Below are 15,186 nucleotides of genomic sequence, written 5' to 3' on the forward strand. Positions count from 1 at the left end.
TTCCTTCCAAACCACTCATTGTTGAATTTGCGATTTCCAACTTTTTGTGTAATGTTTATGTCCAACGGCCGATACGTTTTTATCTGTAATTTCTCTTCATAATATAGATTGAAAGAGATTTGCCAGTTGATTGTCGACTTGATTCATGATGACTGTTATTGCCAGTAGATTGTTGACTTTATTCATGATGATTTTTAGCTTGCTAGCTAATATTTTGAAAGTATGATGTTGACATGATCAGTCAAAACAAAGCTACGGGAGATATAAGGTGATTTTACATCATTTTACTGTATCTGTGGCCAATGACCTTGAGCCTTCTTGAACGGGCACTTCTAATGTAACTCAATGGCAGCACCCAAGGGGCTTGAATTTTCGAGTTCCCCCGGTAGATGTTGAGGTGACGTATTGTCCCCATGAGTGACAGAACACTGAGCCAATCACGGCGCAACTAGAGAACACTACCAACCCCTAAGCTCTGTATTTTCCGCTGGCTGCCCCACCACCACAGAAAGCACTGAGCTAGAATGAAACCTCCATTTTGGAGCTGCCTTACTTGAGAAAGCAAAAAATGCATTATGTTTGTATGGGGTTTCATTAACTCAATAACATTTTTTTTACATTCTTTGCAAACTGATATGTGACATGAGACAGAGAGGAACAGAAACAAACAAACACAATGCTCATCCAAAACATTTGATAAGTACAATAAACGTCACTTAGATTAAACATGACAGCTTGTCTGCAAATTCCTTATACCATACCAAACTTTTACTGAAGGGAGTTTAGAATAATGTGTGTATTGCAGTGGCAACCTGTTTTACATGTTATTTTGGCATTTATACGGTAGCTGTCACGCTGATATAAAGGAGTGGGAGACAGGTGCAGGAATACATGTTTTTTTTAATATACCCAAAACTAGCACTTTTACAAAACACTGAGATGTACCCATACTAAAGCGCGAGGGTAAACCTCGTAGAATGACACAGGCCGAGACCCCGTCATGCACAAGACACGCAGCACAAAAGCTGAAACAACTCACACGACCAACAGACATGGGAACAATAACCAACAAGGACAAAGGGGAACAGAGGGCACAATTATAACATACTAATCAGGGGAAATGGGAACCAGGTGTGCGTAATCAGACAAGACAGACGGTCTTGTCTCTGGTGGTAATGATCCAGTTCAGTGAAGCCTAGAAGGATGGTGATGTTGACCTCCGGAACTGGTGAACAGAATGAGCAGCAGTACCTGGGATCCGTGACAGTAGCTTCCGGGTATGCTGGAATAAGGACCCGAGCTACAGCAATCAACTGGATTTGTAGTACCTGTTCTGAATTGCGTGTTCATGTGAATGGGCGTATTGGAAGACACCATGTCAGTAGTGATGGGCTTGTGTATATGTATTATATATTGTGCTATATTGCAACGGTTCAATGAAGATAATTCATGATATGTTTAGCTAAGTGGAAAGTGTACGCTTGTTTATGATTGTTTAATTAATTAATGAGTTTGTGCTGATGGGAGGGGCTTCCCCAAGGGGGCACCATTTTAATTGAGCTGTTGATGAGGCAACACTGTTTAGCTGTACCCGTAATGTATACTTTTGTGGCAGCACTGTTTTCTTTCAGAATAATTATGTAAATACACACCCTTGCAAGATTGCAAGATTCTGGCACATAGGCACCAAATCTGTCTGGTAGTTAACCAACACTGGTGGATGAATGGTGGTGTATGTGCACGTGACAATAAAACTTAAACTTATAGACCTCTTTCTGTGTTTGCAAACATTGCCACACGATGCTCGCAAGTTGGTGGCAGAACACGGGGGAGTTGTCAGAACACCAGCAAAAAAGGCCTCCATTTACATGTTTCTCATGAGTCCATTTCACACTACTTTTGGATTATAATTGGATTGCATGTCCTGCTTAATATAATGTTTGTGTCATCATCACAAATCAAATGCATTATACTTTAAAAAAACACTTAAACTTTGACCAGTAAAATATCTCTTTGGCTAGCCTTTGCTACAGCCTTTCTCAATTACCGTTAGTATTGTAGCTAACAACTGCTGAATCTAAAATAGTTATTTTGCAAAGATCACAACCAAATATAATCTTAGTGACTGTTCAAGCAAGAATCAAAGCATAATTGTAAGTGTATGAGAACCCAAAATTGTATTTTGTTAAGAAGTAATAACGTAACTCTAGGTTATGTTAAATGGGTGCAGATGGTGATGGCTTTCTTACTGCTGCCAAGAGTCGCTCACAATCTGTGCATGACATCAAGTGTGTTGTGAAAAAGGGCCTGAAAGGTGGCAGATAGCCTAGCGGTTAGGACCGTTGGGCCAGTAAGTGAGAGTTCGCTGCTTTGAATCCCCGAGCTGACTAGGTGAAAAATCTGTTGAGGTGCCCTTGAGCAAAGCACTTGAACTTTATTTAACTTGTAAGTCACTCTGGGTAAGAGGATCTGCTAAATGACAAATGTAACTTACTTAAATGTAATTTGATTCAAATATGAACAGATTGATACATCTGTATAATGAATTGAAGGACAAATACACATAATATCACTCTTAATTACCAATATTATATGGAATCCCCATATTAATTAAATGAATAGGCTAAACTAATTTCCATATGCAAGATATGTAGCCTATGTAGATTTGTCTTTATTTATATATATATATATTTATATAGACACTTTCACAAAAGTTAGTGATATGTGTTTGTCATGTTCATTTCATGCTTTGCAATGTTTTAACAACTAGAATAAATAGAAGGACACATTACATGTGAGCACATAGAAAACTAAGAGTGTACCATTTTGAAAAAAGAAAAAGGGCATCTGAGCCTCCACACACACACACACAACACCTAGTCTATTTGAAGACTATGATAGATCAATACATAAGTTTGTGTTGCCAGCTGCTGCCAATCAATCATCTGGGTGAACTCTTCACTCTGGAAAGCAAACCAATGGTACATAATTAGTATTCTACTACACATAGTATCACACACTAGGACTTCCATGATGTAGAACTGACGTACATTGATCAAAGACCCCCTCAAAGGTCAAGATATGCTACTTCATTATATCCTTTAGCCAAAGGATGATATTCACTAAACAGAAAATAAATAATTGGTGTCTATGAGCCAATTAATGCACAGTATAGTCACGAAGACCCTCCGCCTCAGACCTGGTGTTTAAAAATAATTGCAGATTGTTCCTGTCGCAAAAAAAAAGCATTTTTATTATGATGGGACTGTGAGATACTACCTCTGACTGTGAGCTTGGTGGAGCACTCTGCCCTGCCCAAGGGACTGTCTGCGATGACACTGTAGTCACCGCTGTCCTTGGGTCCGATCTTCAATATGAGCATTGTGCAGACCCCACACACGTTGGTGATAAGGTAGTTGGTGTTGGTGTTGAGGCTGACGTTGTTATGGTACCATGTGACATGGGGTTTTGGATTCCCTCGTAGAGCACAGCTCATGTAGCACTCGTAGCCTGGTGGAGCGGTGCGGATTTTCAATCGGAGTAAAAACGATGGTGGACACTGAAGATCCAAGCCCTTTACGTCTGGCATGTCCAGTATGAACTTATCTGAGTTACAGGAGAAAAGAGAGAAAGATTACCTCGCAACTAAAACTGTTTTGTATACAGGCAACATTTCTCTGTGATGTGGCAAAATAAAATCACGGTTCAATGATCATCCATTCAACAAATGCAAGGAGGCTAGTTGCTGTTGCCACAAACCTTTTCTCCTTGTGGTTCTCCATGTAGGGGACACAGCTGGTTCTGAGAGGCCCATGTCATTCTTAGCAAACACTCTGAAGTTATACTCTCTGCCGGGTAGAATGTTGATAACTGTGAACTTATGGTTGAAGAGGCTGTCAGCGACCATCCTCCAGGTGCGCTTGACAGAGTCACGTTTGTACACAACGTAGTGCAGCCTGTCATCCTTCTTCTCATCTGGGGAGGGAGTCCAGGTCACAGTCACTGTTCCAGGAACATTCTGTTCCAACTCCACCGGGCCAGGAGGCTTGGGATCATCTGGAACCAGGTCAGAAAGACATGGTCATCTGATTGAGAGCCAAACTTACATCCAGTAACTGCATTAATACTGGCATTAAAAACTTCACTTACGATTCTGTTTCTCATCTACCGATGCCATAATATTATAGTTGAAATTACAAAAAACATATAGGCAAAATTATTAACATTCACCTGTGACTCGGATCTCAACACTGAATGTCTCCTGACCGACCATGTTCTTGACAATGATGGTAAAGATGCCCGTATCAGAGCGCTCTGACGTGGGGATCAGAAGCTGTGAACCTCGGTCAGAGTTGGTGATGGTGACACGTTTGGACAGAGGCACGCAGTCCTTCAACCAATAGATATCTGGCAAAGGAGAGGCCTGTGGACCATGTGAAACCATGTAAACACAGAGAACTTGGTGACACAAGCAGGATACTGCAGTAGTCATTACAATGCAAGCTTTTATCTTTTTACAGTCTCTTTTGTCGGCTGAAAGCTGCGTTTTCTTCCCTTTACCTCAAAGTTGATGTTGAATCGTACAGTATTCCCCTTTCTCACAACCATGAAGCTCTTCATTTTTCCTGTAAATTGTGGCCTCACTTGCAGGGTAAAGAAAAAGTATAGGTCAGATTACATTTTTTATTGATTATCAAATTACATTTCAGGAATACAGTCGACTTACTGTATATACGATATTCATTATTGAACATCACAATAGTGATTTAAATGAGATGCTATTCCTTACCAGGAGGAGGCATGGCGATGATGTAATTATCAAAGCCTTGGGGCTCGCCCTCGCCTCCATCATTTGTGGCGACCACTCTCACCCAGTACATTCCCATTGCCTTCAGGCCAATCACATTGAAGGAGGTGGAGATGATGGGGTTGATGTTACAGCGAGTCCACTCTGGGCTCTCATTTGGTCTGATCTCCACAAAGTAGCCTTTGGCCTCATCCTCCACCCCTTCCACCTCCTTTGGTTTAGTCCAAGCCAGAGAAAACGTGGTGTAACTGGAATCGGTTAGCTTAAGGTCTATGACTTTACCAGGGGGTTCTGGAATTAGAGCAATGTGATACAGTAGTTATTATTTTAGTTGACATGTGCAATATTACGTTGGAACCAGCCTGATCATTGCGTTCACTATTCTATTTCAGGGTGAAGACAACGATCAGGCTGGTTCTGCCAGGCTATTGGTGTAATTGAAAGTTCTAATATTTCAAAAACATAAATGGTTTTGATGACCATGACTTACTCTTGGGATCTCTGGCAAAGACTATAACAGAGGGAGGACTGGGCTCGCCGACACCAGAGATGTTAATAGCTGACACTCGAAATTCATAAGCTGCTCCCTCAATAACATCTTTCAATGCAAACGTTGTGTCTGAGAGAAAATAAAAAAAGTTCAGAGTATCATTATGCCAGAAAATACTTACAAAGACTCAGTTGTAAGTTATATATTTTTATGAAAGGTTCTTGTTGTACACTTCCAGGTAAATTAACACATTTGTAGATATATTTCCTTGAGCCATTGCCTATGAGGAGGCCGCACCTTTGATAGGCCCATCTAGGTTTGCAGGGCTCCAAAAGTTGCTTCCCTTCTTGCGTCTCTCAAGGTTGTAACCCCAAGTTTCAGTTCCTCCAGTGTTGATAGGGGGAGACCAAACCAGGTTGATGCAGTCCTTGAAGGCACTGACCACTTTGGGTGCCGAAGGGGGTCCTGGGTAACCTGAGAGGAAAACTTGTTATTCTGATTTCCATTACCATGCGTATAGTGCCAAATCAAATCACAGTGGAGAATACTTCTTAGGAATGACAGAAGCTGTATGTAAAGTCGATATAGCAAAAATATGTGCTGTGTAGAATAAGATGTAATGTCAGGCAGAACACTTTCTTCATGTAAAAATACTTATTTGCTTAGTTTAGATAAAAATAATGGAACTTCACAAAAAACAAAAACAAAACGCACACTGAATGTATAAACATTAGGAACACCTGCTCTTTCCATGACATAGACTGACCAGGTGAATCCAGGTGAAAACAATGATACCTTATTAATGTCACCTGTTAAATCAACTTCAGTCAGTGTAGATGAAGTGGTGGAGACAGGTTAAAGAAAGATTTTTAAGCCTTTTTAAGACACAATTGAGACATGGATTGTGTATGTATTAAGATGGCGCCGACGGAGAAGGGCAATATCTCACGCTTTCCAATCCAACTTTGCTATTTAGTGACTTGTATCGTGTTTATCTTATTTATTTTTTTACAGAAAGTTCATACTATTATCATGTGAACGCCAAGCACTTCTGGACATGAGCTCGACAGTTACTACCCTTGATTTTGACTTCAAATACGAGTTTAATGCAGGAGACGAGGTGGAGCCCTGGTGTAATTGAGGCAAAGAGTAAACCAAATGTTGCTCCCCTCCATTTTCTTGGGAAATGTCCATTCACTCGAGAATAAGATTTGTTCGAGATTTTCCTAACATAGAGACTTGAAAACCTGCAACATTATATGTCTTACTGAAATGTGGAGGATGATGACGCTATGCACGTAGTACTTTTTTCATAAATAACAACTGGTATGCTTCTTCAAGTGTGAAGAATAGAATAGAATACCTCATGGTAAGCTGCAGACCCTTTTATCTACCAAGAGAGTTCTCATCAATAATTATCACGGCTGTCTAAATTCCTTCAGAAGTCAACACAACTCCGACACTCAACAAACTGAATGGGACAATAGACAAACAAGAGAATGCTCACCCAGAGGCACAATATCTGGTGGGTAGAGACTTTAACGCGGGGAGATTTAAAACCGCCATACCTCTCTACCAACAAGTCTCCTTTAAAAAAAAACATATTTCACCTTTATTCTCATTTGGAACTGCGACCTGGCCTGTGCCACTAGGGGTGATACAACTCTAGACCACTTTTATTCTAACCACAGAAACTTATATAAGCCCTCCCTCGTCCTTCCTTCGGCAAATCTGACCATGACTCTATTGTTCTGCTTCCTGTTTACAAACAAAAGCTGAAGCAGGAAGTACCAGTGATGCGCTCAATACGGAAGTGGTCGGACGAAGCAGACGCAAGGTTACAAGACTGTTTTGCAAGTACAGACTGTGATATATTCTGGGATTCATTCGATAACATTAAGGCGTTTAACACAACCGTTCCCACAGTGACTATAAGAACATACCCCGATCAAAAACCACATATTACAGGTAACAATCCATGCTGGGCTAAAGGCTAGACCTACCGCTTACAATGAACGGGACAAGGACTAATACAAGAAATCCCTCTACGACCTCCGATGAGACATCAAACATGCAAAAGGACAATATAGGAGTAAGGTGGAATCCTATTACACCGGCTACAATGCTTGTCGTATGTGGCAGGGCTTGCAGACGATAACGAATTACAAAGGGTAACCCAGCGAGCTGCCCAGAGATGCAGAACAAATGAGCTAAATAACTTATGCTCGCTTCGAGGAATAGAACATTGTGCCTTGTGGGAAAGCCCTTTCCGAATAACTGTGTGATCTTGCTCTCCGTGGTTGATGTGAGTAAAACGTTTTTAAGGTTAACAATCACAAGGCCGCCAGACGGAAACACAGGGCGCGTTATCAAAGCATGCGCAGACCAGCTGGCAGGTGTCTTCACAGACATTTCAATCTCTCCTTGTCCACAATCTGTAATCCCAAAATATTTCAAGATAACCACCATTGTCCCTGTTCCCAAGAGCTCCAAGGTAACATGTCTAAATGACTATCGCCCTGTAGCACTCACAACTGTAAATATGAAATGCTTTGAAGGGCTGGTCATGACACACATCACCACCATCATCCCAGACACCCTCAACCCACTCCAATCCGCATACCGCTCCGACAGATCCACAGATGATGCAATCTCAAATGCACTTCACACTGCCCTCTTTCACCTAGAGAAGACGGGAAATAACTATGTGAAAATGCTCTTCATTGACTACAGCACTCAACACCATTGTCCCCTCCAAGCTCATCACCAAGCTGGGGACCCTGGGACTGAACCCCTCCCTCTACAACTGGATCATGGACTTCCTGATGGATCGGCCCCAGGTAGTGAGGGTAGGGACCATCACCTCCGCCATGCTGATCCTCAACATGGAAGCCCCTCAGGGGTGTGTACTTAGTCCTGTACTCCCAGTTCACCCACGATTGCAAGGCCGCGTACGACTAACACCATCATCAAGTTCTGACGACACAACAGTGGTAGGCCTGATCAACGACAGCGATGAGTCAGCCTACAGGGAGGAGGTCAGAGATGTAGCAGTGTGGTGCCAGGACAACAACCTCTCCCTCGCCATCAGTAAGACCAAGGAGCTAATCATGGACTATAGGAGAAAGAGGGTAAAGCACACCCCCATCTACAGCAACTGGGCTGTTGTGGAGCGGATGGAGAGCTTTAAGTACCTTGGTGTCCACATCACTAAGGACTTAACATGGTCCACACACAGCTGGATGCCTAGTCACTTTACCCTTCCTTCATGTACATATATACCTCAAGTACCTCGTACCTCTGCACATTGATATGGTACTGGTACTCCCTGTATATAGCTTCATTTTAATGTATTTAGTTTTATTCCTCAGGTTAATTACTACTTTGTATTATTATTTTTTAAACGCTGCGTCATTGGGAAAGATTTATAGGCAAATATTCCACTAAAGTCTACATCAGTTGTGTTCGGCACATGTGATAAATACAATTTACATTTATTTGGTAGTAGGTGCCAGGCGCACCGATTAGAGTGTGTTAAGAACTGCACGACTGCTGTTTTTTCATGCTCAACAGTTTCCCGTGTGTAACCAAATCTGTAACTAGATAGTTCAGTCCTCCAAATAGTTATTGAGGGTGAATATGAGGCTTTCCAATCTATACATGTTTTGCAGCAATTATACCTTGATTGCACAACTTTCTCTAATATTGATCACCTATATTTACATTTCCCAACAGACATAACGCGCATGGATGGATATAAATTCCTAGACAAAATGAAATGATAGCACATGCAGTATACCAAAAGGGTGTTAGTTATCACAGGCCCACAGCATATGTAATAGGGTTCCTTTGTGCTTTTTGCATCTCCAACAGAGATATGACATTTCTGGGAGCAATACATGCATTCTGGCAGGAGTGTAGTAAGTCCTATGGTTATCTTAAATTGCGGTAGTTCATGTCTTAGGTTGTAGGAGCAGGTATGAGCATTTTCACATATTTGTGAACAATGGTTCTCCTCATTTTCTGCCTAAAGATCTGTTTCACATTTTTTCATTTTAGGTTCAGAACCATTAGGTAGATTTTCAATCAACCCTTGATATAAGTTGGCAATCAACGTCTCTGGCTAAGCAGATTCTTTCAGTATTTTTTTCTATGCTAGATTCCTTAGATTCATCAGGATTCTGTTGAAGAGATTCAATATCATTTTTGATTGTCTGTTTCTTCTTCAACGCCTTGGAACCGAAGTAGTGAATATATCGTAAAATCATAAGGTATTATATTTATGGCTTTGATACTCCTCCCTGCACAAGTATAGCCATCTGTCCATTGTTTAAGGGAAGGCAGTTGTGCAGTCCAGTAATACATATTCATATGAGGTAGTCCAAGACCTCCAGCTTTATAGGGTAATTGTAAAACAGACTCTTGAGATCTTTCCATTCCAAATAAAGTTGGAGAGCCGGCAGTTTATTTTATTTTAAAAGTTTTTTGGAATTGAAATGGGCAGGGTCTGGAATAAATACATCAACCTTGGTAATATATTCATTTAGATTATGTTGACCCTACTTAACATAGACATAGGGACATAGGGACATATCTCAATGTCTGAACATTAATAGATAGGTTTGAATTCAAAGGAGAGTAATTGATTTCATAGGCTTCCTCCAGACTGCATGGAATCAGTACATCAAGGTATTTCATGTATCTTTGTCCATTTCCACTTAAATTTACTTTCTAAGCTTGAGAAATTATGATTCACAATTCACTTTGAATCCTGATACAGCATTAGGTATCCATCAATAGTCAAATAAATGACAGAGAATGTTCTGTTTCAGATAAATAAAGTAAAATGTAATCTGCATACAATGAGATCGCATGTTGATCTCCACCAATCTCTATGCCCCGGATTGAGCCATGAGTTGTAATTATGATTCTAGGGTTTATGTGGCTAAAGAAAATAGACACCAGGCATCCCTGTCTTGTCCCTCTTGATAACTGAATGATTGAGAGATCTGTCCTAAACTATATGGATTTTTAATAATACTTACACAATATGCCAGCCTGGATGTCCTCTGTCTCCAACGCATTACTGACTCCCTCCTCATTCTTGGCTCTGATGTGGTAACAGTATCTTTTCCCAGGCTTTACATTAGTATCCCTGTATTTAAGGGGGTCATTTGGGAGCTCCCCTACATTTGTCCATGTCTTGCTTCCCCCCACCTGCTGGCGCTCCAAAATGTAGTGTTTGACTGGACAGCCACCGTCATCCTTTGGGGGTTTCCATTTGAATTCAATGGCGGTTAGAGAAGTTTCCACAATTTCCACAGGTCTTTGTGGTGGTGTGGGTTTGTCTGTTGGGAGAAAACTATGAAAATGAAAATGTGGCCTAACAACAGAATGAGATGTTAGTGATATTCCACAAAAGTCTTCAAGCGAAAAGTATGTGATCATTGAGGCATTTTGTTACATTTTTCTGCATCGGATTTGCCAGGAATCTAATTTCTTAACCTGCTTCCTAACTCACCAAGAACAATCAGTCTGGATGTGGCTTCCAATGTACCATAGTCATTTTTTATATTGATTTTGACCTCTCCACAGTTCCTCCTTTGACAATCGGTAATACACAAGCCGGCTTTTATGTCAGTCTGTTCTATCTTGACATTGAGGCCTTCCAGGAGTTCCTCATCCTCCTTGATCCACTTGATCTTCATTGGGTCACCACCCGAAAAGGCCAATTTCCACTCAGCCGTTTCACATGCTCTCACAATGACCGGCTTAGAGAATTCTCTCAGAGAATCCATGTTGAATGTTGGCGGGTCTTAAATATGAAAGAAAAGAAAGTTCTCTAATTAAGGGAACAACAGCCTTACTGAAGCTTTTCATAACCCTGGATGTAACCCACATACTGTAACTGTCCATTCTTACTCTGCACAGTGAGTGATCCCTCAGATATACGACCATCCACCTCAAAGTGATAGACTCCTGAATCGTCGTTTTTACAGTCATCAATGACCAACTTGTGACAGGCTCCTTCTTTGATGATTTTCACCCTGTCATCGGGAGGTACCTTATTACAGAAAGAGAATATATTAGGAGAAAACAGACTCTTGTTTCTCAATCAGCTATAACAGAATCTTTGCTAATGGGTACTTTTTCACTTTGATGACGGTTTTGACAGGGTGAATAAAGGTTTTATTTATACCATTATGAGGTGGAGGATTTCCTAGTCCAACATCAATACACCTGATCCAATTAATTAACTAATCATCAAGCTATTGTTCTGAATCAAATATTATCGGGCTGGAGCAAAAGGTTGCTGAATACTTTATTTCTGTCATTGAAGAATTCTGCACTCACCTGAAATCCGTCTTTATACCAGATTCCCTTACAGTTTGCACTGCTCAGTTTGCAGGACAGCTCTGCTGGTGTGCAGATTTTAACTTGGACATCAGTCACTCCCAAAATGAATTGAACAGCTGGTTCTATAAATAAGTAAAGACACCCAAAATGGTCATGCACAAAGACTGTGTGTATATAAAGTCACTATTGTCATTGTACAACATTATCATAATGACTATGGATGAACAAGTTATATAATATATATTTACTGTGTCTTATGAATGACAGAACAACAACATTTTACTTAAAATGTTACATACCAAGTTAGGTGATGAATTGTTATCCATGTCCATAACAGCAATCATCACAGGGTTGGTGTGTGTGTGGGGGGGGGGGGGTGTAAAGTAGAATGAACACAGATATATAACAGGTGAATAAACATTTGTCTATGATAGTTTTACAATTTTATCAGACAAAAACATAACACCGTCATAAGACAGACATAACATCAGAGGTCACGGCATTTTGTGTCACTGAATGTCAGATGACAAGGCAGTGTCATTTCCCACCTAATGGAAACAATTTGGTGTAATGACATGTTGATATACTGTAACAGTCTGCCACTTACGCTGAACAGTGAGTGTGGCCTCTGATATACGACCATCGACCTCAAAGCGATAGACTGCTCCATCATCTTTTCGACAGCAATCAATGACAAGCTTGTGACAGGCTCCATCTGTGATGATTTTCACCCTGTCATCAGGAGTTACCTGGTCACAGAAGTAGGGATTGAAATAGCAGACTGAAAGAGATTCTTGTTTGTCGTTCATCTGTCATACAATCTTTCCTAATGGTTACTTTCATTTCCATGACTGAAATACACTGAACAACAATAAACGCAACATGCATTTTCAGCTTCCAGGAATTGTGTACAGATCCTTGCGACATGGGTTTGTGCATTATCATGCTGAAACACGAGATGGTGGCAGATGAATGGCACGACAATGGGTCTCAAGATCTTGTCACGGTATATCTGTGCATTTAAATTGCCGCTGATAAAATGCAATTGTATTCGCTTTCCGTAGCTTATGCCTGCCCATACAATAACCCCACAGACACTATGGGGCACTCTGTTCACAATGTTGACATCAGCAAAGCGCTACCCACACAACACCATACACGCTGCCTGCCATCTGCCTGGTACAGCTGAACCAGGATTCATCCTTGAAGAACACACTTCTCCAGCATGACAGTTGCCATCGAAGGTAAGCATTTGCGCATTGAAGTCAGGTACGACGGCGAACTGCATTCAAGACCCTGCTTAGGATGACAAGCATGCAGATGAGCTTCCCTGAAACATTTTCTGACAGTTCTTCAATCGTGCAAACCTGCTGTCCGGGTCACTGGTCTCAGATGATCCCGCAGGTGAAGAAGCCGGAGGTGGAGGTCCTGGGCTGGCGTGGTTACACGTGGTCTGCGATTGTGAGGCCAGTTGGACGTACTGCCAGATTATCTAAAATGACCTTGGAGGCGGCTTATGATAGAGAAATTCACATTCAATTCTCTGGCAACGGTTCTGGTGGACATTCCTGCAGTCAGGATGCCAATTGCACGCTCCATCAAAACTTGAGACATCTGTGGCATTGTGTTGTGTGACAAAATAACACATTTTAGAGTGGACTTTTATTGTCCCCAGCACAAGGTGCATAATGATCATGATGTTTAATCAGCTTCTTGATATTTTAGACATGTCAGGTGTATTGATTATCTTGGCAAAAGAGAAATGCTCACTAACAGGGGTGTAAACCAATTTGTGCACAACATTTGAGAGGAATACGTTTTGTGTGTATGGAACATTTCTGGGATCTTTTATTTTAGCTCATGAAACATGGGACCAACACTTTACAGCTTGTGTTTTATATTCTTGTTCTGTGGAGTTGTGTTGATCCTGTCATGATTTCACTTAAACTCATTGAATGTTGATCGCCCCACCATCTGACAATAACTATTGTCTATATACAGTACGCTTAAAGAGGACGTATAAAGAGGATGTCACGGAAGAAAAAAAATCCCGGTTGAAAACGGCCTATCGCCTATGTGGCATCGGTATTAGTGAAATACGTAAAATATAGTCCCGAAATTCACTAATAGCTTTAAAAATGATCATTTAAAAAGAAAAGTCAGTATTTTCAAAATTATAAAGTCTGAGATTAGGAGTACCTGTGAAGTCTCTGCTTTCCTTGTTATATTTGAAGGTTGAGTTTTGATTTCATGTAATGCCCACTAAAATGGTGTTTGTTCACAAATTCTCTATCGGAGCGCACACAAGTCGCTCCAGCTGAAGGGTAGTGATCGATCTCAAAATATCAGTCAAGCATCAAAGCTAATTGGCTAAAGTTAGCTAGCTACTTCCACACACATCTGAGAGAACAGTTTTTTTGCCAATGTTTACTGAAACGTGTCATAACAACCTGGTGTAGGCTGGTTTTAAAATCATCAATTATTCTTCTCTCTTGGACTCTCAAACCAGAGTGTTAATATTGGAGTAGATTGTCAGAGCGAATTTACAAACTTGGGTGGCAGCATAGCTTAGTGGTTAGAGTGTTGGACTACTAACCAAAAGGTTGCAAGATCGGATCCCTGAGCTGACAAGTTAAAAATCTGTCATTCTGCCTCTGAACAAGGCTGTTAACCCACTGTTCCTAGGCTGTCATTGAAAATAAGAAGTTGTTCTTAATTAACTGACTTGCCTAGTAAAATAAACATATCAAAATAAACATGCAAGAAACACCCACATCAAACTATGCCTCCTAGACACAAATCTAGACTTAGAAGCATTTGTTAATGAGGAGGAAAACTGAGGCAAATTCAGCCACTACAGTCCCTCTTTTGTGAGTTCTTCAATCCTGGTGTTGAGCAAAAGCCTGCACACCTTGTGGTTCTCCTGGACCAAGGATGAGTGGCTCAGTGGTCGAAGGTACTGCATCTCAATGCTAGAGGCATCACTACAGACCCTGGTGATTGGGCAGTATACAACTGGCCCAGTGCTGGCTGGGGTAGGCCATCATTATAAATGAGAATTTGTTCTTAACTGACTTACTTAACTGACTTGCCTAAAAAGTTAAATAAAACAATTATGAAGAAATGTATTTGTTTGATTGAAGATTAATGTACTGACCTGTTTTCCATGTTTATACCAGACCCCCTCAATGTTTAGACTGCTCACTTCACAGAGTAACTCTGCTGTTGCGTCAAGCTTAACGTCGACATCAGACAGTCCAATGCTGAATTGAGCACCTGGATCTAAAAATAAGTAAAGACAACAGAAACCATCATAGTTTAGTATAATCTCAAAGTGGGTAATGCGTCACCACTGTCCTTATAATCTTAGCCGTAAATTGTCATACAGATGTAGGATCTTAATTTGAACCATCTTGCTATGGCAGAAAAATATTCCTGCAGCAAAAGGAAATCAATAACTACAGTTGAAGTCAGAAGTTTACATACACTTAGGTTGGAGTCATTAAAATGAATTTTTCAACCACTCCACAAG

General features: G+C 40.8%; 1 protein-coding gene across 1 annotated transcript in view; it reads right to left on the reverse strand.

Moving 5' to 3' along the window:
- Positions 1-887: 887 nt before the first annotated feature.
- The window catches only part of LOC124003698 (immunoglobulin-like and fibronectin type III domain-containing protein 1), a 33,816-nt gene continuing 19,517 nt past the window's right edge, over positions 888-15,186 (reverse strand). The window contains exons 17-30 of the mRNA XM_046312230.1: positions 14,812-14,930; positions 12,262-12,403; positions 11,652-11,770; positions 11,220-11,361; positions 10,819-11,112; positions 10,343-10,645; positions 5,595-5,771; positions 5,298-5,426; positions 4,790-5,098; positions 4,561-4,643; positions 4,231-4,423; positions 3,760-4,056; positions 3,280-3,606; positions 888-2,963 (exon numbers count right to left, since the gene is read on the reverse strand). Of these exons, the coding sequence (XP_046168186.1) occupies positions 2,959-2,963; positions 3,280-3,606; positions 3,760-4,056; positions 4,231-4,423; positions 4,561-4,643; positions 4,790-5,098; positions 5,298-5,426; positions 5,595-5,771; positions 10,343-10,645; positions 10,819-11,112; positions 11,220-11,361; positions 11,652-11,770; positions 12,262-12,403; positions 14,812-14,930 (2,639 nt within the window). The 3' untranslated portion in view covers positions 888-2,958. The remainder of the gene's footprint in view (positions 2,964-3,279; positions 3,607-3,759; positions 4,057-4,230; positions 4,424-4,560; positions 4,644-4,789; positions 5,099-5,297; positions 5,427-5,594; positions 5,772-10,342; positions 10,646-10,818; positions 11,113-11,219; positions 11,362-11,651; positions 11,771-12,261; positions 12,404-14,811; positions 14,931-15,186) is intronic.

This window comes from Oncorhynchus gorbuscha, linkage group LG18 (assembly GCF_021184085.1).
Source record: "Oncorhynchus gorbuscha isolate QuinsamMale2020 ecotype Even-year linkage group LG18, OgorEven_v1.0, whole genome shotgun sequence".
NCBI classification, from domain to species: Eukaryota; Metazoa; Chordata; class Actinopteri; order Salmoniformes; family Salmonidae; genus Oncorhynchus; species Oncorhynchus gorbuscha.